This window comes from Brachyistius frenatus, unplaced genomic scaffold (assembly GCF_029030835.1).
Source record: "Brachyistius frenatus isolate BFR_SWC_R1_liver_20210118 unplaced genomic scaffold, ASM2903083v1 Contig_411, whole genome shotgun sequence".
Classification (NCBI taxonomy): domain Eukaryota; kingdom Metazoa; phylum Chordata; class Actinopteri; family Embiotocidae; genus Brachyistius; species Brachyistius frenatus.
Window position 1 is genome coordinate 81,248 of NW_027211010.1, and position 24,297 is coordinate 105,544.

Genomic DNA, 24,297 nt, shown 5'->3' on the forward strand with positions numbered 1-24,297 from the left:
TTTAATAAGGTGCTGCAGCTGCTGGAAAATGTTTTAATTAAATCTGAGGAGGCTCTACTTTCTTTAACGGGTTAAAAAAATAAAATGTAAACATCCCTCCTTTCCTCTCTTCTGATATTTTAATTTGAAGTCGTCAGTAAGAACGGAGAGCTGACTGATGTATATATATTTATATTTTTATAAGTATTTATGTCGACGGTTCATCATCTGGAAAACAAAGTTAAAAACCTCAGTCCTCCGTCTGACCAATCAGAGAAACGCCCCTCCTCTGACGTCACGGCTGAGTTCGTCCGTCCCTTAAATTAAACACGGCGCCGAACAGCTGATCAGAGTCCGCCTCGGATCAGAAGAGTTCAGGTGAGTCGCCGTGTTTGTTATGGAGTCACTGATCGATACCGACTCATTATTACCGATCGGTTACCGGCTGTTAGTGACGTCAACATCCAAACATGATCGGAAACAATAGTTTCTTTTGAAGCTCTTTGCAATCGATTATCTCCAGTTTCACTTGAACGCGTCGTCATAGCAACTTCAGTTTCAACGACATCACGTGATTATTATTCTTTTAATCAAACATGAAATCATCTGAGATGTCACGTGATCTCCGCAGTTTGTTCAAGAATGTGGGTCAGAGCTGGTTCTGGGACCGAAAGTAGACCGGTCCGAGGACTCCCTAAGGTCCGGGTGGTCCAAAAGGAGTCTGCTGATCAGAGCGAGGTTCAGGTGGTCCAGGTCCAGTGACCTTTGACCCCTGACCTCAGTTTGTTTTCTGATAAGTTTTTGTCTCCGACGGTCATTTGTTGATCAGAACACGTTAAAACGTTTTAAAGTGAGTCAGCAGCAGGAGGACCGTGAACGCACCGCCTGGCACCCTGAGGAACTCCTGGTGTTGTGAGCTTTAGAAAGCCACGCCCAGTTCTCCGGTCGCTATGGTAACCGGTGGTGGTGTCAGGGAACAACCCCTTTTAACCCAAGACACAATCTGCCCCCACAGCTTCATCACCATCAGCACCCTGAACGCACCACTGTGTGTGTGTGTGTGTGTGTGTGTGTGTGTGTGTGTGTGTGTGTGTGTGTGTGTGTGTGTGTGTGTGTGTGTGTGTGTGTGTGTGTCAGACCATGTTGTGTGTGTGTGTGTGTGTGTTGTTTCTCTCGGCTCTCGCCCACAGCGGGTCGACAGTCGGTGGACGGCGGCGCTCTGATGTCCCGCGGCAGCAGCTGGACCCTGAAGTACACATGAACATTGTGAGTTAAAGGATCAACGTGAAGGTGAAAGGTCATCTGAACGACCAAATCAACGCAAACAGGAAGTACGACAGCCCCTCCTTATCTTGTTTTGTGGTATTTTCACACTAAAAGTCCTGAATGCTGACATTGCTCTGAGGGGCCATCAGGTGTCACTAAGCTCCGCCTCCCCGCACTCATATGGCGACTGGTGAGGGGTTTTTCAAAGTAAAAGCTGAGCTGAGCTCACAAACATGTGATGTTGGTTTGTTTACTGTGTGTGTGTGTGTGTGTGTAGACGGAGATCATTCGGCGGTGGGGGTACCCTGCGGAGGAACATGAGGTTCTGACGGAGGACGGGTACATCCTGACCGTGAACCGGATCCCGTGGGGCCTCAAACGCACCGCAGGTCGGACCGCCGCTCTCTCACTTCCTGTCACACATTTCACAACAAAGTTCAGCTGGTTAAAAACAGGAAGTGCAATCTTGTGAGGGACTGAACTTCCTGTTTGGCGGCGCCCTGTAGGTCTGAGGCCGGCGGTCCTCCTGCAGCACGGCCTGCTGGCGGCGGGCAGCAACTGGATCACCAACCCGCCCAGATCCAGTCTGGGATACGTGCTCGCCGACGCCGGCTACGACGTCTGGATCGGGAACAGCCGAGGGAACACGTGGTCCAGGAAGCACCGCTCGCTGAGCCCGGACCACGAGGACTTCTGGAGGTTCAGGTGGGAGCTCAGACCCGGTCCGTGTTCCTGGAGGTCGGACCGTGATGATGATGAAGCTCGTGTGTCTCTGCAGTCACGATGAGCTGGCGCTGAAGGACCTCCCCGCGGTCGTGGACCACATCCTGAAGGTGGCGGGTCAGGACCAAATCTTCTACATCGGACACTCTCAGGGAACCACCATCGGTAACTCTGCTTTTATTTTGAAAAGAACCACCATCGGTAACTCTGCTTTTATTTTGAAAAGAACCACCTTCGGTAACTCTGCTTTTATTTTGAAAAGAACCACCTTCGGTAACTGCTTTTATTTTGAAAAGAACCACCTTCGGTAACTCTGCTTTTATTTTGAAAAGACTTCATTCTGGAACGGAAAGCTTCATTTTACTGTCTTCATTTGTTTCCTGTTTCTGGGACCAACAGGCCTCCGTACTTCATAATAAGATATCTGTGTAATTTCCCAGCATTCATAGCGTTCTCCACGCTGCCAGAACTCGCCGGTAAGATCCGCCTCTTCTTCGGTTTGGCTCCCGTGGCAACCGTCGCCTTCACCGGCAGCCCCATGACCAAACTGTCTGTCCTGCCCGACTTCCTCATCTGGGTGAGAAACAGTCACATGACCAGCGATGTGATCAGAATGTGTGTTGATCAGAATGTGTGTTGATCAGAATGTGTATTGATCAGAATGTGTATTGATCAGAATGTGTATTGATCAGAATGTGTGTTGATGGCGCGCTTGTCACCGCCCCCTGCAGGACCTGTTTGGGAGGCGGGACTTCCTGCCTCAGAGTCACATGATCGAGTGGTTTGCAGAACACGTGTGTGGGAAGAAGCTCCTGAGCGAGTTGTGTGGAAACTTGTTCTTCATCCTTTGTGGCTTCGACGAGAAAAACCTCAACATGGTTGGAAACAAGTTCAATTATTAGTTTTTAATCGATACACAACGTGTTGATAAATAATCTTTAGTTTTTATTGACTTTTATTTTCTGACATTATATAAACAAACAGGAGATTTAATGACATCATCTTGTTTTATTTCACTGATCCATCAGCTGATGGATCAATACTGAAAACTACAAACTGTTTGCTGATGAAGACCATGAGATGTGGTAACCTTTGACCCCTGACTGCTGTGTTTGTTCCAGACTCGGACTCCCGTCTACACGACCCACTGTCCCGCCGGGACCTCCGTCCAGAACATGGTGCACTGGTCCCAGGTAACACTCATACTGGTCTGTCTGTAGGTGTGGGGACCGTGTGTTCAGGTAACACACTCATACTGGTCTGTCTGTAGGTGTGGGGACCGTGTGTTCAGGTAACACACTCATACTGGTCTGTCTGTAGGTGTGGGGACCGTGTTCAGCTCTGGTGTTCTGAGTTGTTGTTGTTGTTGTTGTTGTCTGCAGGCGATCCATGCAGGTAAACTGATGGCGTTTGACTTCGGAGCTGCAGGAAACATGAAGCACTACAACCAGGTGAGACGGAAACAGGAAGTCGCTCCACATTTGAGACTCACTGTCTCCACGTCCTCCTCACGTCCTCACCACGTCCTCACCATGTCCTCCTCACATCCTCCTCATGTCCTCACCATGTCCTCCTCACGTCCTCTCACGTCCTCTTCATGTTCTCGCCATCTCCTCCTCACGTCCTCATGTCCTCACCATGTCCTCCTCACGTCCCTCTCACGTCCTCATGTTCTCACCATGTCCTCACCATGTCTTCCTCATGTCCTCACCATGTCCTCCTCATATAATCCTCATATCCTCACCATGTCCCCTCTGTGTACCCCCCTCAGTCAACCCCCCCAGAGTACCACATTCCGGACATGAAGGTTCCCACCGCGCTGTTCTCCGGGGGAAAGGACACGCTGGCGGACCCTAAAGATGTGGCGATGCTGCTGACGCAGGTGAGTCTCAGCAGCTCCTGCTGGACGTCAGAGGAACTGCAGCTTAATTTACAACATTTCAGACCTTCATCAGCTGACGTCTTTTTCCTCATCATGTGCGGCGTGTGCGCAGGTGTCCAACCTGGTCTTCCATCAGCACATCGATCACTGGGAACATCTGGATTTTATTTGGGGTCTGGACGCTCCTGAGCTGATGTTTCCCTCCATTCTGAAGCTGCTGCAGGAGCATCGTTAGAACCTGGAACCAGAACCTGGAACCAGAGTCCAGGCAGCAGATTTCAACCAGGAAGCAGACTGTGTGTGTGTGTGTGTGTACCGACTGCAACAGAATAATGAGGGAACTGACAAATTCAAAATAAGAGCTGACGTTACTGTTTGATTCTGTAAACTTGTATAAACTGTTAAACATTAGTTTCCTGTCTGAGCCCCGCCACATTAAAACACTTGTGAAAAACACTGTTTTCACTTTTTCTAAAACTCTTATTGTAAAAAAAAATAATAATAAAAAAAAAGCTCAGTCATCATAATAAGACTCTTATTGTGAAAGTCCGAAAAAGTTTTTTATTGACAAGTTGACAACTTTTAATTTGAAATGATGATGTGACATCAGTCTATGCTGTAGTCATCTGGTTAGCTTAGCATTAGTGTTTATTATAGTTAGCTGATGCTATGGAAGCTACATACAAACAGCTAGCACACAAGGCTGGAAGCAGGCAGAAACTGTTAGCTTAGCTCAGCACAAATACTGGAAGTGGGCGGAGTCTAGTGTAGGTCAGGATTAGCCTAGTTTAGCACAAAGACTGCTAGCAGAGAGAAGCTGTTAGCTCAGTTTAGCTCAGCATAACGGCTGGAAGCATAGGGAACCTGTTAGCTTAGATTAGCAGAAATACAGGCAGCAGGTGCAGAATATTAGCTTAGCATAGAGGCTGTCAGTGCGTCTTCCTCAGCATGGTAACGATCTTCTTGAACTTCCGTCTGCTGGCGATGTCCAGCGGCGTTTCTCCGTCCTGTGAAAGGATTCACAGCCGTCACGTCTCCGGACAGGAAGTGACATCGTGCCGTGACGTGTTTGCGTACGTACGTTATTCCTGATGTCGGTGTCGGCGTGTCGCCGCAGCAGCAGAGGAACCAGACGACGAGTCCTCCTCTGACAGACGTAGTGCAGAGCTGTGTTGCCCTTCTGCAGAGAAAACACAATAAATTCAGTGCGTCTGTGACATCACAGGGAAGGGGGCGGAGTCAGTTGTATCTCGCTCTGTTAAACGGCTTCGTGGTCGCTCACCGAGTCGACGGCGTCCACGTCGACTCGGCAGCTCAGCAGCGCCTCCGTCATGGCCGCCTGCCGCCGCTGCTTCTGCAGCTGCAACGCAAACATCGTGACATCATCAGTGACATCATCGTGTTCACTCCGAAAGAAAAACTCAAGGTAACTTTGTTTGTTTGTTTGTTAATGACACAAATACAAATTAAACTAATTTGTTGTGATGTCATCCTGACAGAGGCTGCTGATTGGCCGAGCCAGGTGATGCTGTGTTACCATGACGAAGTATCCGAGCAGCAGGATGGGCATGAGGATGGAGATCATCAGGTAATCCAGCAGAGACAAAGTCCTCCGGGATGCATAGTGGAGACATGTCCTCTGTTTCTGATGGACAGACAGCAGACAGACAGACTGTCAGCATTGGATCTCATCGATGGTCGTGATGACATCATCAGTTAAAAGCACCTTATTGGTCAGGTGGACATCGACCTTGTTGTCCAGCAGGTATTTGACAACACTGTGGTTGCCACGACGACAGGCGGCGATGAGGGGCGTGTCCCCGTTGTGCTCCTCCTGAACATTCAGCTGAGTCGGGTCATTTCTCAGGACGTGATACAGACGATGGACGTCTCCGTCATACGCTGCCTGACAGGCCGGCTTTGGGGGGGGGGGGAGAAAGAGAGAGAGGGGAGGGGAGGGGGAGAGAGAGGAGGGGAGGGGAGGGGGGAGAGAGAGGGGAGAGAGAGGGGGGGGAGAGAGAGGAGGGGAGGGGGGAGGGAGAGAGAGAGAGAAAGAGGGAAGGGGGGAGAGAGAGAGAGAGAAAGAGGGGAGGGGGGATGGGGGGAATATATATAAAACATAAACATTGATCTAAACGATGAGTCTGTTAATCTCCCATGATGTTGAAGTGTTCTCTGTAGCGCCTCCCAGAGGGGCGGAGCAGGAACACAGGGGGTGGAGCTACAGGTGGTTTGAGCAGCTGTTTGTTCGGTAATCTGCAGCTTTTGGTTTTTGGAGGAAATTATTTTTAAATGTTTGAAATATCTTTGAAAACACTTTCAGCACTTTATTTTTATAAAGATAAATATTTTTTTTTATATAAAAAAACAACAACTTCCTGCCTGTTGATTTTGACTTTTTTATTTTTTCGTCTCTTCATTGAATCTTCCTGTTTGTTTTTTCTCAGGTGAAGCTTCGTCTTAAACTCAGGTGAAAGCGCACGCGGCATCAACACACAAACACCTAATAAACTCTAATAAACCGTCCGATTAAAGGAGGTGAAACTGGCGGATCGAACAGTTTGATCAGAACAGAAAATAGAAAAGTGACGAGTTCTTACCTCTGAGTAAACTAGTCCCATGACGGCGGGAACTCACCTGGACACGTCAAGGCCCCGGTACGCCAGCAATAACACTTCCGGCTTGCTGATTTCAAAACAAAAGTTGCCTTTACTTTATTTAAGAGGTTTTGGTGTTAAACGCAGTAGTTCAGTGAACAACTGGTTGTAAATATGTTTTAGTTTTATCATCAGAGGGTAGAAAATGTAAATATTATTTTTCAAGTGAAATGACTGATGATGTTTATTGTCAAAATATCCCCCTGAAACTTAAAGATGAAAATAGATTTCATAACAGGGTTTTTGTTAAAAAAAAACCCCAAAAAAAACAACATTTATATTCTTATAATTAATTGTTATAATTATAAAGTTTAATTCTTATTTCACGATGATGATGATGATACTGATCACCTCTCGACTCTAAAAATCAACTTTTATTTCACTAACAGATTGTCTACTTTTATTTTGTAGTCACAGATGTGGTACTTTCGGTGTTTTCTGCGTGACGAAGCTGATACTCATCAAGACGTGATGGAACCAGAACGAGAACCTCTGAACTCTCTTTTAGTTTGTTTATTCAACACAAATAACATCAACAGCAATCAGATAAACTGAGCTGAGCGGAGAGTTCAGCAGTTTTCAGTCGGAGTGGCACCTCCTGTTTGTTTACAAACAAATCTACTTTTTAATCAACAAAACATGAAAACAACCAGTCAGTGAGGCTGCGATGACGTCAGAGTCCAGCAGGGGGAGACATTTCACTGCAGGACACAGAGCTGGACCAGGACCAGGACCAGGACCAGGACCAGGATCGAGAGCTGTACACTCTAGAAGTTGGTATTTCTTCTATCAACAGGTTTCTTAAAGGTGACTTTTATTGTGGAAAGTCTGTTTGGAGGAATTTGATAAACTTGTTATTATTATTATTAATAATAATAATAATATTTTGTTGTCGTTATGATAACTGCAGCTCTTTATGACTCCTCAGTTTGATGTTTGGAAAATGTGTCAGAGGGAGACATCTCTGAAAATGTGCTCCTGCCTATGGAAGCGGTTGTGCGCATGTGCAGAGGTCACACCCGCCGGAAGGTGGGAGTGAGTCGTCCTCGTGCACAGACGATCTCCGAGGCCACCATCTCCGCCGTGAGTCGGTATTTGAAGCAGCGTACGGAGCTTTCAGCCATTTTACAGCTGCTTCTCTCACATCTGTGGATCCAGCTTCAGTCCGGGACCGGGTCCGCTTCAGTCTGGGTCTGGACCCCTCCTCTGGGCTCCACGTGTGGCAGCGGGATGCTGACAGGCTGCGGACATAGAAGCGACAACAAGCCGGTAAATCCGTCCGCCCCCTCTCTCCCCGAGCGCTTCATTATTACTATTCAGTCCTTTTAAAGCAACCTGAGCAGTGCACAGAACCGTGTCAGAGTCCCGGGTCAGGGACAGAACCGGGTCCGGATTCTTGTGTCCCGGTCCGTGGCTGCAGGTCTGCCGTGAATCTGGTTGAACACCTTCTGTCTGAATGTGAACCAGCAGGTTTGACAGTTTCACCTGAAACTCTCCATCACGTGTTCTGATGTCAGCGCCGCCTGCAGGCTGCAGTTGGTTCTACATCCTCTGGTTCTACATCAGCTGGTTCTACATCAGCTGGTTCTACATCATCTGGTTCTACATCAGCTGGTTCTACATCATCTACTTCTACATCAGCTGGTTCTACATCATCTAGCATCCTCTAGCTCTACATGAGCTGGTTCTACATCATCTAGTTCTACATCTAGTTCTACATCAGCTGGTTCTACATCATCTGGTTCTTCTACATCAGCTGGGTCTACATCATCTAGTTCTACATCAGCTGGTTCTACATCATCTAGTTCTACATTAGCTGGTTCTACATCAGCTGGTTCTACATCAACTGGTTCTACATCATCTAGTTCTACATCAGCTGGTTCATCATCTTCATCATCATCATCTTCTTCATCACCTGCTCAGAGACACCTTTGTCTTTTCTTGGTCTCCAGCTTGGATGCACCCGTTGCCATGGTTACATCCTCCAGGCCGAGCTGTTCTTCGGTTCGGTCATTAAAACTCTGAGGAGTGAGACCTCGTCTTCATCTGCTCGCTGATAGAGAGGATGACTCACTGGACAGAGTTACTGGTTGTCATGGTAACTGTGGACCAAACTGAAGGACAGCAGGCATAATGATGGTGGTGGTGATGACAATGATGAAGATGATGATGATGGTGAAGGTGATGATGGTGGTGTGAATGATTGTGAAGATGATGATGGTGGTGGTGAAGATGGTGATGATGATGATGAGGATGATGATGATGTAATGATGAAGATGAAGATGGGAAAGGAATTTTCTCAGCTCCGTGTTGTTTTTGTCCTCCTGCAGTGAAGCATCATGGGAGGTGGCAGATGGACGAGCCGGCCGTGGGCTGACCAGTGACAGACACACACACACACACACACACACACACACACACACACACACACACACACACACACACACACACACACACACACACACACACACACACACACACAACCATGGAACAAGGCTTCAGCTTAAATACGCTGGTGAGTACTGTGTGTGTGTGTGTGTGTGTGTGTGTGTGTGTGTGTGTGTGTGTGTGTGTGTGTGTGTGTGTGTGTGTGTGTGTGTGTGTGTGTGTGTGTGTGTGTGTGTGTGTGTGTGTGTGTGTGTGTGTGTGTGTGTGTGTGTGTGTGTGTGTGTGTGTGTGTGAGTGAGTGAGTGAGTGAGTGTGTGTGTGTGTGTGTGTGTGTGTGTGTGTGTGTGTGTGTGTGTGTGTGTGTGTGTGTGTGTGTGTGTGTGTGTGTGTGTGTGTGTGTGTGTGTGTGTGTGTGTGTGTGTGTGTGTGTGTGTGAGTGAGTGAGAGTGTGTGAGTGTGTGTGTGTGTGTGTGTGTGTGTGTGTGTGTGTGTGTGTGTGTGTGTGTGTGTGTGTGTGTTATTGATGAACCCTCTGAGTCTCTGAGCAGTAGAAGTTTTTACACCGTCTGGATCCAATGTTTTATTTTGAAAAGATACACAAAGAACAACCAGATTTTCAGATTCGCTCCTCATGATGAGTTTAAGGACCATCGGACATTTGAAACCTGTTTTTACATTTTTGGGCTGATTAATGTTTTAGATAAAATCATCAAAACTGAACAGGAAACTAAAACTACGGATTTATTTTGGTCCAGCAGGTGTTTCTGCTTCACTTCCTGTTTCATTGGTCACAGAGTCATGTGACGAGGGTCCTCTTCCTCAGAGTCTTCCTCTGTTCCTGCTGAGTGGACAGAGAGCATCTTATCCTCCTGATCCATATCTTAATGAGCCCAGCAACAAACGCTGCATTCAGGCTCCCAGTGGGGGGGGGGAGATCTGAGTTGTGAGATGTTAACGAACTCCTCTCTTATTGAAGCCCGTTCGGGTGTTCTCCTTCCGGCGGGGCGTTCAGGTGTTCTCCTTCCGGCGGGGCGTTTGGGTGTTCTCCTTCCGACGGGGCGTTCAGGTGTTCTTCGTTGACGGGGCGTTTGGGTGTTCTCCTTCCGGCGGGGCGTTCAGGTGTTTTCCTTCCGACGGGGTGTTCAGGTGTTCTTCGCTGACGGGGCGTTTGGGTGTTCTCCTTCTGGCGGGGCGTTCAGGTGTTCTTCGTTGACGGGGCGTTCGGGTGTTCTCCTTCCGGCGGGGCGTTCAGGTGTTCTTTGTTGACAGGGCGTTCGGGTGTTCTCCTTCTGGCGGGGCGTTCAGGTGTTCTTTGTTGACGGGGCGTTCGGGTGTTCTCCTTCTGGCGGGGCGTTCAGGTGTTCTTCGTTGACAGGGCGTTCGGGTGTTCTCCTTCCGGCGGGGCGTTCAGGTGTTCTTTGTTGACAGGGCGTTCGGGTGTTCTCCTTCTGGCGGGGCGTTCAGGTGTTCTTCGTTGACGGGGCGTTCGGGTGTTCTCCTTCCGGCGGGGCGTTCAGGTGTTCTTCGTTGACGGGGCGTTCGGGTGTTCTCCTTCCGACGAGGCGTTCAGGTGACTGCGTACCGTTGTGTGTCGTGCAGAAGAAGCTGGCGGCGGAGCCCGACTACACGGACGTGTCTCTGCCGGCGGCGGAGCGTTTGAGGGCGCTGGGGAAGATGGGACGCTGCGTGGAGATCAGCGAGGACGTGGCGCCACGTCGGTACTTCCGCTCCGGCGTGGAGATGGAACAGATGGCGGCCGTCTACCTGCAGGAGGGAAGTCTGGAGAACGCTTACGTCCTCTACAACAAGTTCATCACGTAAGACCTTCAGACGGTTCAGTTAAATCTTCAGTCTCACATTTCATCATTTCATCATTTCATCATTCTGCTCAGTCTGTTTGTAGAGAAGCTGCCCGGTCACAGAGACTACCAGCAGGGGGCAGCGGTCCCAGAGAAGCAGCTCATCATGAAGGTAACAGGATCATTGAAAAGACCTCTGAAGCTCCTCCCCTAACCACAAAGCTCCTCCCCCAGTCTTGAAGCTCCTCCCCAAACCCCTGTTACCTGAAGCTGGATTTAGTCCCCAGGTGGAGGTGGTCCCAGACCTCTAGACTTCTCATAGACTCTGGAGCGACATGTGGTTCTGGTCCACAGAGACCCCTCCCCTTCCTGCTCACCTGTGGTTCTGTGTCTGCAGAAACTTCAGGAAGTGGCGTTTCCTCGTAAAGACGAGCTGAAGCAGCGTCTCCAGGAGAAGTACAGCCGGGAGCACAGCGAGTACCTGAGAGCCCAGGTGAGTGTCGGCCAATCAGACGGCACCATGGGTTTGATTGGCAGCGTGTGGTCAACTGTTAATCTGATTAGATGACAGGTTGATTGGGTTTATTTTGAGCTGTCATCAGGCGGTTATTGATTGTTTGGGTGTTCAGGTGCATTCTGGGTATTATGTGTACTGCAGGTTCCTCAGAGCCAGCCAGTGGTGGTCGATGGGTGTGACCAGCAGCTGCAGCGGCTCTCCCTATTGGACGAGGACAGGAGGCGGTTCCTGCTGTTGGAGGCGGAGCGTCAGCGTGTCGCCGCCCTGCGACGCATGCAGATCGAATCGGAGCAGTTTCGCTACTTTGAGGATCAGCTGAGGCGTCAGGAGCTGGCCAATAGGAGAGGAGAGGAGGCGGAGCCAAAGGTAGCAGCACTACGACTGTACTAGTTCTGATAGTACTACTGACACCAGTGCTGTCCTCCTCCATGTACTACTACTGGTACTGGAAGTATTACTACTGCTACAACTGGTACTATTACTACCAGTAGTAGTACTGCCAGTACCAATAGTAGTACTGTTAGTACCCTGTTACTAAAGCTTCTACTAGTATTTCTGTTTAGTACCATCACTACAACCAGAACTACTATGAGTTCCCTACTACTACGACATCTACTGCTAGTAATACTACATACACAATAATACCACCATCTGTGTCCTACCGCTGCTACTCTAAGTACCACTGCAAGTACTACTACTTTCCTACTATTACTACTGTGTACTGCTGTGTAGTACTGTGTAGTACAAGCAGTACTGTTGCAGTGCTATGTTTCTCCTGCAGATGGAGACCAAAGTGCCTGAAGTCACGGACGGCTCCTGTCTGTCCCAGCAGCCAATCAGAGACGGTGTCCGATCCCAGGGGGCGGACCCAAACAGAAACAGACCGCTTCTGCCCGTCAGCCAACCAGCTGCCTCGCTGGCTGGAGTACATAGTAAGTACTCTTCACCCCTGTACTTCTAGAGGTAGTTTAAGAAGTACTTCTAGAGGTACTTTAAGAAGTACTACCCACACCTCTAGAAGTTATTTCTAAACTTCTAAACTTGTTGTTGTTGTTTTGTGTTTGTTTTGTGTTTATTTTGTGTGTGTTTTGTGCGTTTTGTTTGTGTTTGTTTTGTGTGTGTTTGTGTTGCGTGTATTTTGTGTGTTTGTGTGTGTGTTTGTGTTGTGTGTGTTTGTGTTGTGTGTGTTTGTTTTGTGTGTTCGTTTTGTGTTTATTTTGTGTTTTGTGTGTTCGTTTTGTGTTTTGTGTGTGTTTGTTTTGTGTTTGTTTTGTGTTTTTGTTTTGTGTTTATTTTGTTTTGTGTTTTGTGTGTGTTTGTTTTGTGTTCGTTTTTGTTTTGTGTTTATTTTGTGTTTTGTGTTTATTTTGCGTTTTGTGTTTATTTTGTGTGTTTGTTTTGTGTTTTGTGTGTTCGTTTTGTGTTTGGTGTGTGTTCGTTTTGTGTTTATTTTGTGTTTTGTGTTTATTTTGTGTTTTGTGTTTATTTTGTGTGTTTTGTGTGTGTTTGTTTTGTGTGTGCAGGTCAGAGGGTGGAGGGTTTAAGGCGGGTGGTGATTCCCAGAGATCTGACGCATCGTTTCCTCCAGCTGGCTGAATCCAACACGTCCAGAGGAATCGAGACATGCGGCGTCCTCTGTGGACGACTGGTGAGACGTTTGTTATTAAATCTGAATATAAATATATAATAATAATATATAATAATATAAATGTATAATAACATAAATATATAATATGAATATTTGGTTCCGTTCACATCCTGTAAATCTGTAAAGTTCTGATGTAAATGATTCAGGAATATTATTTCCTATTTCTGGTCTTTCTAAGTGATTGACAGCTGAATCTCGTCTCTCAGACGCAGAATGAGTTTGTTTTGACTCACGTCGTCGTCCCGAAGCAGTCGGCCGGTCCAGATTTCTGCGACATGGAAAACGTGGAGGAACTGTTCAGTTTCCAGGACCAACAGAACCTGCTGACTCTCGGGTGGATCCACGTATGTACATACCAACACATATTAACACATACCAACACATATTAACACATACCAACACATGCTAACACATACCAACACATGCTAACACATACCAACACATATTAACACATACCAACACATATTAACACATACTAACACATACTAACACATACCAACACATATTAACACATAATAACACATACTAACACATACCAACACATATTAACACATCCCAACACATATTAACACATACCAACACATGCTAACACATACCAACACATACCAACACATACTAACACATACTAACACATACTAACACATACTAACACATATTAACACATACCAACACATATTAACACATACCAACACATGCTAACACATACCAACACATACCAACACATACCAACACATACTAACACATACTAACACATACTAACACATATTAACACATACCAACACATACCAACACATACCAACACATACCAACACATACTAACACATACTAACACATACTAACACATATTAACACATACCAACACATACCAACACATACCAACACATACTAACACATATTAACACATACTAACACATATTAACACATATTAACACATACTAACACATACTAACACATATTAACACATATTAACACATACCAACACATACTAACACATACTAACACATATTAACACATACTAACACATATTAACACATGCTAACACATACCAACACATACCAACACATACCAACACATACTAACACATACTAACACATATTAACACATACCAACACATACTAACACATACTAACACATATTAACACATACTAACACATACTAACACATATTAACACATACCAACACATACCAACACATACTAACACATACTAACACATATTAACACATACTAACACATATTAACACATACTAACACATATTAACACATATTAACACATACTAACACATATTAACACATACTAACACATATTAACACATACTAACACATACTAACACATACTAACACATATTAACACATACCAACACATACTAACACATACTAACACATACTAACACATACTAACACATACCAACACATATTAACACATACCAACACATACTAACACATACTAACACATATTAACACATACTAACACATACTAACACATACCAACACATATTAACACATACTAACACATACTAACACATACTAACACATACCAACACATATTAACACATACTAACACATACCAACACATACTAACACATCTAAGAAGGACAAACTACATGTTGGACAAGTTTGTTTTTAATTTGACAAAAAACAATAAGAATGATTAAAGATGAAATCGACTGTCAGGTCCTCTCAGGTCTTCGTAACGTCTGCAGTCTCCCGTAAACACACTCGCTGATCACAGAAAAATGACCTCAGTTGTACTTTTCCTTCGCCTTCATTTGCATGATCAAATATCACCATGGCAACAGTGCCTGTGCAGCAGAGTGGCAGGAGGGAGGGACAGAGATAGGAACAGAGTACGGAGGTCTCACTCTGAAGCGATGTCGGTAAAATGTTAATTAATCACCGCTTCAGCCAATGAGAGCTTCACGTTGGTCCTCAGAGGACGGCCGGGTCTGAGAGGTCAGTGTGTGACCTCTGACCTCTGTGTGTTCAGACTCATCCCACTCAGACGGCCTTCCTCTCCAGTGTCGACCTTCACACTCACTGTTCGTATCAGCTGATGCTGCCGGAGGCCATCGCCATCGTCTGCGCCCCCAAACACAACGAGTATGTCCGACACACACACACACACACACACACACACACACACACACACACACACACACACACACACACACACACACACACACACACACACACACACACACACACACACACACACACATGAGGCCTTGCATCTGCTGACCCCTCCCCCCTGTCTCAGTACGGGTGTGTTCAGGCTCAGTGGTCCGGGGATGTCAGAGGTTTCTGGCTGCAGACTCAAAGGTTTCCATCCTCACTGCAGGGAGCCGCCGCTCTTCACCGTGAGACTCCTTCTTCTTCCTTCTCTGTCTTCATCAGACGGCTGGACGCTTGTTCCCAAACGCCCCGCTCTCATTGTAGTTCCCAAACAGCTGGTTCTGGAGAAGACAGAGATCCGAGTGTTTACTTTAATTTGTGACTGATGTGAAATGATTGACCCCCCTCCCTTCCTCCTCCTTCCTCCCCACAGGTGTGTAAACATGTGGTGATCAGGGACTCGAAGCTCAGCCTGCTGGACCTCAGGTGACAGACAGGAGGCGCTGTCTGTCTGTTTACTGCCAGGCTTTTATTCTGAAGGGAACTGTGAACACGCTGCCTGTGTGTGTGTGTGTGTGTGTGTGTGTGTGTGTGTGTGTGTGTGTGTGTGTGTGTGTGTGTGTGTGTGTGTGTGTGTTCTGATGGATTTTAACACTTGATGTTCAGTTTACTTGAAGTTTAAAGTTTTTTTGTGGAATTTGTTCTCTGAAGTCGTTTGTTTGCTTCTGATTCTCAGATCTAAATTTTTTCTTTGCGAGTTTCTCCTGCAGTGTAACATGTGGTGTGTTCAAGGACCTAAACAAATATGGGATGTTGAAGTGACAGAGTGCCTTCTAATGAAACAACACGTGAATGTTTGTGAAGTTTACTGACAAACAAGTTTTATTAAGTGAAGTTCAGAGTTTTATTTTGTTGGATTTGATCCTTTAACGGCTACAAAGAGTTTTTTTTTATTGTTTATTTACAGTAAACATGCTGCTCATTTTATTTTGAAGGCCTGACACAGGATCAACAATCAGATTTTTCGCCATTGAAGTGAAATTAAAGAGCAACATGAAAAACCTAAGACATGAAATCAGTACATGGAGGTTTTTAAAAAAAAATAAAAATCAATAAACATGATTTTTGCGTCACTTTTAATGTTTCCATTTGCTTTTCTCTAAAATCCATGAACAGAATATTTAATCGATCAATTCAGTCAGAAAATACTTCGACGAAACGTGTTGAAAAAAACCTTCCGCCTCTCAAGCAGCGTGTAGAACTTCAGGACTTTTTTGCCCGAGTTTTGCCTCACCGGCTTCTTAGAGGTTCCGCCCTCTGATTCGTGGAAGACACACCTGCAGACAAAACTCAGGGCTGAAAAAACATCGACGAGTCCTCTCCTGAGTATTTCATGTATTTTATTTTAGACGGTCTGTTTTCTAAAAGAAGGCAATAAAAGATCAAGTTAGGTTAAGGGTGAGTTTAAGTTAAGGGTGAAGTTTATTTCAGGGTGAAGTTAAGGGTGAAGTTAAGTTAAGGGTGATGTTTAGTTAAGGGTGAAGTTAAGGGTTAAGTTAAGGGTGAAGTTTAGTTAAGGGTTAAGTTAAGTTCAGGGTTAAGTTTAGTTAAGGGTTAAGTTATAAGGGTTACATTCGTAAACATCCGTTCGGCCGATGGAATAAACAAGACAGTTTTTGGGTATTAGAGCTCTTTATTGTCTTCCAGGGGTGTTCCACTTTACCTCCATCACATGCTCACCATGAGGCCACACCTCCTGGTCACATATCCAGAGTTCAACTTCATACAAACCACGTGACATCATCATCATCATCATCATCATCTACTCCCCAAAGATGGAAGATAACACCAGCCAGCGACATTCAAGCTTTATTCATCAAAAATAAAAACACACTTTTACGACAAGAAATAGAACCAACATGGAGGACAGAGGGGGCAGGGCCACAGGTGGAGCGGGGGCGGGTGGGGGTGGGGGTTAAGATGACGGACAAGCAGCACGTTCACAGTTTTGAGGTGAGCAGAGAGGGACGATGTTTGGACCGAAATCTGAATATCCAAAGGTTCAGTTCACCAAAAACACCTGAAGGTTCCGACGTGACGTCACTTTCATTTTTTAGCATCTTCCTGAATACCAAAGACTTCCAGCTGCTTCGTCTCAGCAGATGTTTTTGGGGATCTGATCGGGGATCTGTTTGCTCGTGCTCAGTGCAGGTGAGAATAAAGGCGGTGCTGGAACAGAGACTGATGGGTGAGGGACGGGGCCCGGAGGGGGGAGGGGTCCGGGGTGGGCGGAGCCCTTTAGAAGCACTTGCGATGGACGATGGAGGGTCCGGCCTCGTCGTACTCCTGCTTGCTGATCCACATCTGCTGGAAGGTGGAGAGGGAGGCCAGGATGGAGCCGCCGATCCAGACCGAGTACTTCCTCTCTGGGGGGGCGATGATCTGGACGGGGAGGCGGAGTCAGAAAAATAAAATTCAAATTCAAAATATCAAAACTTTTGCACCTAAAAAAAATCCCTTAAAGTTTTCCCTTACATTAACGTATGTTTATTATTTTTTTTAATGTTTTTAAGAATCCCTTAAATACACCTTAAAACGGTCTTTACATTTACTTTAAATTAATCCCTTTAAAACAAGGAAAGTAATGCTACCCTTTAAATCCAGTTTTTAGTTTTCACTGGGTTTTCTGTTGTGTTTATTTAACTTTTATTTCAATTTTATTTTGTATACTTTAAAGTGAGTAAAGTACCGGGGTTATGTTTAGTAACTAAGGTCAGATTTAAGTGATTTAGTTTAGTTTGTTTTGACCTCCTGATGAATGTAAGTGACACTTTTAATTTATATTTAATAAACCTAAAGGATGTTTGATATGAATGGTGGTACCTTGATCTTCATGGTGCTCGGGGCGAGCGCCGTGATCTCCTTCTGCATGCGGTCAGCGATCCCCGGATACATGGTGGTTCCTCCCGACAGCACGTTGTTGGCGTAAAGGTCCTTACGGATGTCGATGTCACACTTCATGATGCTGTTGTAGGTCGTCTCGTGGATGCCGGCCGACTCCATTCCTGCAGACCGAGGACAGGACGTTTATACGTTTGTACGTTTGTACATTTATACATTTGTACGTTTGTACATTTATACATTTATACATTTATATGTTCACTAATCAACAAGTTAGAAAGATGTGATGACTCATCGTAAATAAAGTTTCAATCCCTCATTTCACAGCAACATTGTCCTGGTTTCACAGGGTTACACAGGTAAACAGGTGAACAGGTGAACAGGCGAACAGGCGAACAGGCGAACAGGCGAGCAGGCGAACAGGTGAACAGGTAAACAGGTGAACAGGCGAACAGGTGAACAGGTGAACAGGTAGAGGTGTCTGACCGATGAAGGAGGGCTGGAACAGCGTCTCGGGACAGCGGAACCTCTCGTTGCCGATGGTGATCACCTGACCGTCGGGCAGCTCGTAGCTCTTCTCAAGAGACGACGAGGTCGCCGCCGTCCCCATCTCGTTCTCGAAGTCCAGCGCCACGTAGCAAAGCTTCTCCTTGATGTCGCGGACGATCTCCCGCTCGGCTGGGGACAAACGGACACAAAGAGACACTCGGCGTCAGACGCATCGTCACCAGGTGAGTCCCCTCCCCCGTGGCGGTGGTGGGCGTGGCCAGGTGCGTTACCGGTGGTGACGAAGCTGTAGCCTCGCTCGGTCAGGATCTTCATGAGGTAGTCGGTGAGGTCGCGGCCCGCCAGGTCCAACCTCATGATGGCGTGAGGCAGCGCGTAGCCCTCGTAGATCGGCACGTTGTGGGTGACGCCATCGCCCGAGTCCAGGACGATACCTGGAGGACAAACAGGAAGTGCTCACCTGATGTCCGACCGTTTCCTGACAATCGATTGTCTAGAAAATCGTCCTGACTTACGAAATCAGTCAAAACATTTCGGTCATACATGTTCAGCGCTGGCGAGCTGCTAATGTAGCCACAGCTCAAATTAGAGCTACCCTTAGCTAACGTAGCTATTGTTAGCGCAGCCGCTGCAGCCAGTTGGACCGATCGATCAATACGTATCTTTAATGATTATTTTTAGCCTGTTGAGTTTAACGTGAACGAGGAGCGCTAACAATAAATACGGCACAATTACAGCGAGCAGCTCCTCAACGTGTTCATGGTAAATAAATAAGAATGTTCACGTCTGCAGTTAACTTCAAAATGAAGTCGCCGACCCTCCGACCGATCCGATATAAGGTGTGGGTGTGGTCCAACCTGTGGTGCGTCCCGAGGCGTACAGCGACAGGACAGCCTGGATGGCTACGTACATGGCGGGAACGTTGAAGGTCTCGAACATGATCTGGAAACACGTAAGCATTTATCGTGAGTAGTACTGTAGTGTTAATGCAGTAGTACTGTAGTATGATGTAGTAGTACTGCAGTATGATGTAGTAGTACTGTAGTAGTACTGTAGTATTATTGCATCACTACCTGCGTCATCTTCTCCCGGTTGGCTTTGGGGTTCAGCGGCGCTTCGGTCAGCAGGGTGGGATGTTCCTCTGGAGCCACTCGCAGCTCGTTGTAGAACGAGTGATGCCAGATCTGACCAATCACAGAGCAGAAAATGGTCAGAGCCAATCAGGATGGAGGGGGGTGTGTTTGAGGAGGGCGTGCTCACCTTCTCCATGTCGTCCCAGTTGGTGATGATGCCGTGTTCGATCGGGTACTTCAGAGTCAGGATGCCTCTCTTGCTCTGAGCCTCGTCTCCCACGTAGCTGTCCTTCTGCCCCATGCCCACCATCACGCCCTGAGGACCAATCACACACTCAGCTTCCTCGTCTTCACACCTGGCTGTGGGCGGGGCCTGATCTACACATGTGGGCGGGGCCGGATCTACACCCTCCACTTATCACTGAGTGTTGTCTGCGGTATACCTGACAGTGGGCGTGGTCTGCTGATCAGATATGACCATTAATTTATCTCGTCAGTCAGTGTTTTCAGTTTTTTGTAAAAACTTAAAACTTAAAAACAACAACACGTATTACTGTTAGCATTAGCATTAGCATTAGTATTATCCTAAGCCTCACCTGGTGCCGGGGCCGGCCCACAATGGAGGGGAAGACGGCTCTGGGGGCGTCGTCTCCGGCGAAGCCGGCCTTACAGAGACCGGACCCGTTGTCACAGACCAGAGCGGTGCTCTCCTCATCATCACACATGACTGCAGGGGGCGCTGTGGAGGAGCAACGACGCTACGACAAGGAGTCACACTGAGGACAGATCAGAGAATCAGAGAGCTGTCGCCACCTGCTGGAGACGCTGGGTACTGCACACACCACCGACATCACACAGACAACTTTTATTCTGAAAGTTCAGTTTAAACTTTCATCAGTTTAACACGTTAAAAAAATAATAATAAAAAAACCACAAATAAATAATAAATAAATTCAGAGTAATTAAAGATGACTGATTTAAAAGATACGTGATTGCCCCCTTCTGGGCTGCAGCGCCCCCTGCTGGGTGGCTGTCTACACTCTGTTGCCATGGAAACATGTTGACTCAGAATTATTGACAATTGATGGGCTTATGTGAAATCAGAAGTTGTTTTGTGATCAATAAGAATATCTTCTGTTTTAATTCTAGCTTCATCAGCAGCTGATCACATGACCCCGACCAGGAGTTACGTGACCCAGGTGAGTCTGAAGGCAGACCTCAGTATTTATAAAAGTCTTCCTCAGTTACCCACAATGCTCTGCTGCTGACAGGTAACACATTACTTCATTTAAAGAAAGAATAATGAACAACTGATCAATAACAAGTAAAAGTCCTGCAGTGAAGATCTGATAGATTATTGATAGATTATTGATAGATTATTGATAGATTATTCATATATTATTGATAGATTATTGATAGATTATTGATAGATTATTAATAGATTATTCATAGATTATTCATAGATTATTCATAGATTATTCATAGATTATTGATAGATTATTAATAGATTATTCATCATAGATTATTCATAGATTATTCATAGATTATTCATATATTTTCTTCATTGATGACATGTGATTCTGATTATTCAGTTCATAGATTATTGATAGATTATTCATAGATTAATAATAATAATTATTGATAGATTATTGATAGATAATAGATAATAATAATAAACTATTGAATTTCTTCATGACATTGATCTGTTTAATGATGAAGCCAACAGATAATAATAATAATAAACTATTGAAATATTGATCTGACTGAAGCCAACAGATAAACGAGATGAAGAAACTCAAAGTACTGCAGTACTGTTACTGCAGTAGAAGTACTGCGTTTCGTGTCCTCCTGGAGATGAATCAGTGACATGAGAACTGATCAATAACAAAAGATTCAGACAGATTTTTTTTTTTAGTTTTTAAGAAATCAGATTTTTACACAAAAAAACTAAAAGTTTGATTATCAATCAATCAATCAATCAATCAATCAATCAATCAATCGATGGATGAATGGATCGGAGTGATCAGCTCACAGACACCATCTGATGTTCACATCACCAAAACTGGAGCTGAGTCTCCACATGAAGGCCCCCCCCCCACACACACACACCTCCCCCCACTACTGAATGAACAAAGCACTCTGGGAGAACTTCCTAATTAGGGCATGCGGCGGCGTCCTGCCTGTGTTTGGTCTGTTCGTCCGTCCTCGTCTCCTTCGTCTCTCCTCTCATCACTCGCCTCCATATTTAGTCATGAAGTCTGGGAATGAATATTTGTGTGATCGCGCTGCCAGCAGCCGCCTGACAGGACAAACTCAGGGTTCACTCGGTTTTATTATGAAAGTCCTGCTTCAACACTTCCTGTCTGACGGCTTCAGTTTCAGCTCAACAAGTCTGAACGTTCAGCTGAAAGCAAAACTTTTGATCACTAATCAACAACAACAACAACAACAACAGCTCTGATGAACTTCTGACTTCACATGTTTTTATCTGATTATAATTCTGAGAGCTGCTTTCATAAGATAGACTTTATGTCTGTTTAATGATCAATGTGTTTCCATGGAAACGGACTGTAGGTGGCGCCCACACAGCAGGGGGCGCTGCAGCACAGAGAGCTAATAAACAGCTCGATTTTAACACATTATTCATTCATTTAAAAAACAAAAATAATTCCTTTAACAATTTGATTATTAATTTTTTTTCAATTAGATGTCAGTTTAAAATTTGTAATTAGTCGATTTAATCTGCGTTCTTTCAACTTGTTTTATTTTGTTCTGTCTGCGTCTCTCAGCCTTTTGATTTTATTTTTAATATGAAGTTAAACGTTTAACGAAAAGCTCTTTAATTTCCTGAAACAGTGTCAAACAATCTGATTTAAACTGAAATGAAGATTTTAATTTAACACTCTGCAGACAGAAGATTAAAAGATACCATAATACAAAAAAATTAAATAAAATAGTTTTTTAGTTCCGGTGAAATTTACGATATTTTTCTGTTTGTTTATTGACTCATTTTTTTCACACGTGAATCATGTGTTTATTTTTTTTATGGATAAATTAATTAATATTTTACTCTTTATTTATTTATTTGTTTCCAGAAACATTTTTAGCGATTTAAATTTGCTTCCTGTTTTATTTTTTCATTTCAACAGAGCAGACTGTGCTGCCACCTGCTGGCTGAATAATGAACTGTTTCAGGTTGTTGTGATATTTATCTTTATTCAGTTTTATTTTGAAATATTTCAGTTTATCAGGATAAAATAAGAATAAGAGTAACAGAATAAGATTTCTAAACAGATTCAGATCAAGATGTCCTGATCAGCTTTCTATCATGGTTTTCATCAGTAAATGGAGTCTGATCCACCTGTTGATGAAGACCGGGAGATGTGTGTGAAAGCTCCTAAACGATCTTGTCACGTTGAGGCTTCACTAAATTACATGTTTTAAATTCAGAACTGTTCGGACGTAAAGACGGACAAAAACTAAATGTACAAACACGCCTGTGAGACACAACTCAGGAAAGCAACATTGTTCAGATTCAACCAAACTCCATTCAAATAACTTCCAATTTTAGAGACAAGAAGATCAGAATGAAAAGTGAAACATCAGCAGCAGAAAAGGTTTTATTCAGTTTGTGTTTCCTTAAAAATCTGCAGCAGGAGGAGAGAGGAGGTGTGAAGGGGAGAGGAGGTGATGGAGGAGAGAGGAGCCCACAGAGGAGAGAGGAGGTGATGGAGGAGAGAGGAGATGATGGAGGAGAGAGGAGGCCACAGAGGAGAGAGGAGATGATGGAGGAGAGAGGAGGTGATGGAGGAGAGAGGAGGTGATGAAGGAGAGAGGAAGTGATGGAGGAGAGAAGAAGCCACAGAGGAGAGAGGAGATGATGGAGGAGAGAGGAGGTGATGAAGGAGAGAGGAGGTGATGGAGGAGAGAGGAGGTGATGGAGGAGAGAGGAGGTGATGAAGGAGAGAGGAAGGGATGGAGGAGAGAAGAAGCCACAGAGGAGAGAGGAGATGATGGAGGAGAGAGGAGGCCACAGAGGAGAGAGGAGATGATGGAGGAGAGAGGAGGTGATGAAGGAGAGAGGAGACCACAGAGGAGAGAGGAGATGATGGAGGAGAGAGGAGGCCACAGAGGAGAGAGGAGATGATGGAGGAGAGAGGAGGCCACAGAGAAGAGAGGAGGTGAAGGAGGTGATGGGGGAGAGAGGAGGAGAGGAACAAAGACCGGAGCCACAGAAAAGGAGCACAACGAGGAGAACATTTTCAGTTTTATCCAGTTTTCTACAAGAGCAAAGAAGAAAGGAGGTGCAGGAGGTTAAAGTTCAGGAGCGGAGAGACGATGAAGGAGGAGAAGGGAGTTCAGACAGAGTGGAGGTGATGGAGGAGTTCAAACAGAGAGGAGGTGATGGAAGAGTTCAGACAGAGAGGAGGTAATGGAGGAGTTCAAACAGAGAGGAGGTGATGGAGGAGTTCAAACAGAGAGGAGGTGATGGAGGAGAAAAGACATTTACTACAGAACAGAGAGGAGAAAGTGCAGCAGGAGGTGGTGAGGAGGTGGAGGTCTTACCGTGGCCTGCTGGGATGTGGGGGATGGGGGCAGGACAGAAGTGAGAGTCTGAGGAGCTGAGACTGAGTTTATCAACCCTCCTCCTCCTCCTCCATCCCTCCATCCCAAACATAGCCCCGCCTACTCTGCCTCCTCTGCATCTTCCTCCTCCTCCTCCTCCCCTCCATCCCTCCATCCCAAACATAGCCCCGCCTACTCTGTCTCCTCCTCCTCCTCCTCCTCCTCTTCCTCTCTCTCCCCTGCTTCATTCCTTATAGGGCCGGCCCTGATGGAAGCAGCCA

At 45.6% G+C, this 24,297-nt stretch overlaps 4 protein-coding genes across 4 annotated transcripts; 2 read left to right on the top strand and 2 right to left on the bottom strand.

Annotated features, from left to right (window-relative positions):
• The first annotated feature begins 260 nt into the window (after positions 1-260).
• Positions 261-4,307, top strand: lipf (lipase, gastric). The gene is made up of 11 exons (XM_069725141.1): positions 261-357; positions 1,117-1,245; positions 1,523-1,634; positions 1,752-1,950; positions 2,024-2,133; positions 2,409-2,545; positions 2,700-2,846; positions 3,090-3,161; positions 3,351-3,419; positions 3,740-3,850; positions 3,963-4,307. The coding sequence occupies exons 2-11, from the start codon at positions 1,120-1,122 to the stop codon at positions 4,083-4,085; spliced, it is 1,206 nt and encodes a 401-aa protein (XP_069581242.1). The 5' UTR covers positions 261-357; positions 1,117-1,119; the 3' UTR covers positions 4,086-4,307.
• A 64-nt stretch (positions 4,308-4,371) lies between these two features.
• Positions 4,372-6,508, bottom strand: ankrd22 (ankyrin repeat domain 22). The gene is made up of 6 exons (XM_069725144.1): positions 6,451-6,508; positions 5,577-5,768; positions 5,388-5,495; positions 5,133-5,210; positions 4,932-5,030; positions 4,372-4,857 (listed from the first exon to the last, which is right to left on the bottom strand). The coding sequence occupies exons 1-6, from the start codon at positions 6,469-6,471 to the stop codon at positions 4,780-4,782; spliced, it is 576 nt and encodes a 191-aa protein (XP_069581245.1). The 5' UTR covers positions 6,472-6,508; the 3' UTR covers positions 4,372-4,779.
• Positions 6,509-7,685: 1,177 nt separating this feature from the next.
• On the top strand, positions 7,686-16,102 carry stambpl1 (STAM binding protein-like 1). The gene is made up of 12 exons (XM_069725149.1): positions 7,686-7,776; positions 8,838-9,022; positions 10,495-10,712; positions 10,788-10,866; positions 11,092-11,187; positions 11,353-11,577; positions 11,993-12,143; positions 12,735-12,859; positions 13,066-13,203; positions 14,845-14,957; positions 15,115-15,214; positions 15,403-16,102. Exons 2-12 carry the CDS (start codon positions 8,993-8,995, stop codon positions 15,457-15,459), a joined length of 1,332 nt encoding a protein of 443 aa, XP_069581250.1. The 5' UTR covers positions 7,686-7,776; positions 8,838-8,992; the 3' UTR covers positions 15,460-16,102.
• A 540-nt stretch (positions 16,103-16,642) lies between these two features.
• Positions 16,643-24,077, bottom strand: acta2 (actin alpha 2, smooth muscle). Its single transcript, XM_069725140.1, has 9 exons — positions 24,017-24,077; positions 20,047-20,226; positions 19,638-19,766; positions 19,451-19,561; positions 19,235-19,319; positions 18,650-18,811; positions 18,357-18,548; positions 17,853-18,034; positions 16,643-17,411 (listed from the first exon to the last, which is right to left on the bottom strand). The coding sequence occupies exons 2-9, from the start codon at positions 20,173-20,175 to the stop codon at positions 17,268-17,270; spliced, it is 1,134 nt and encodes a 377-aa protein (XP_069581241.1). The 5' UTR covers positions 20,176-20,226; positions 24,017-24,077; the 3' UTR covers positions 16,643-17,267.
• Positions 24,078-24,297: the final 220 nt, after the last annotated feature.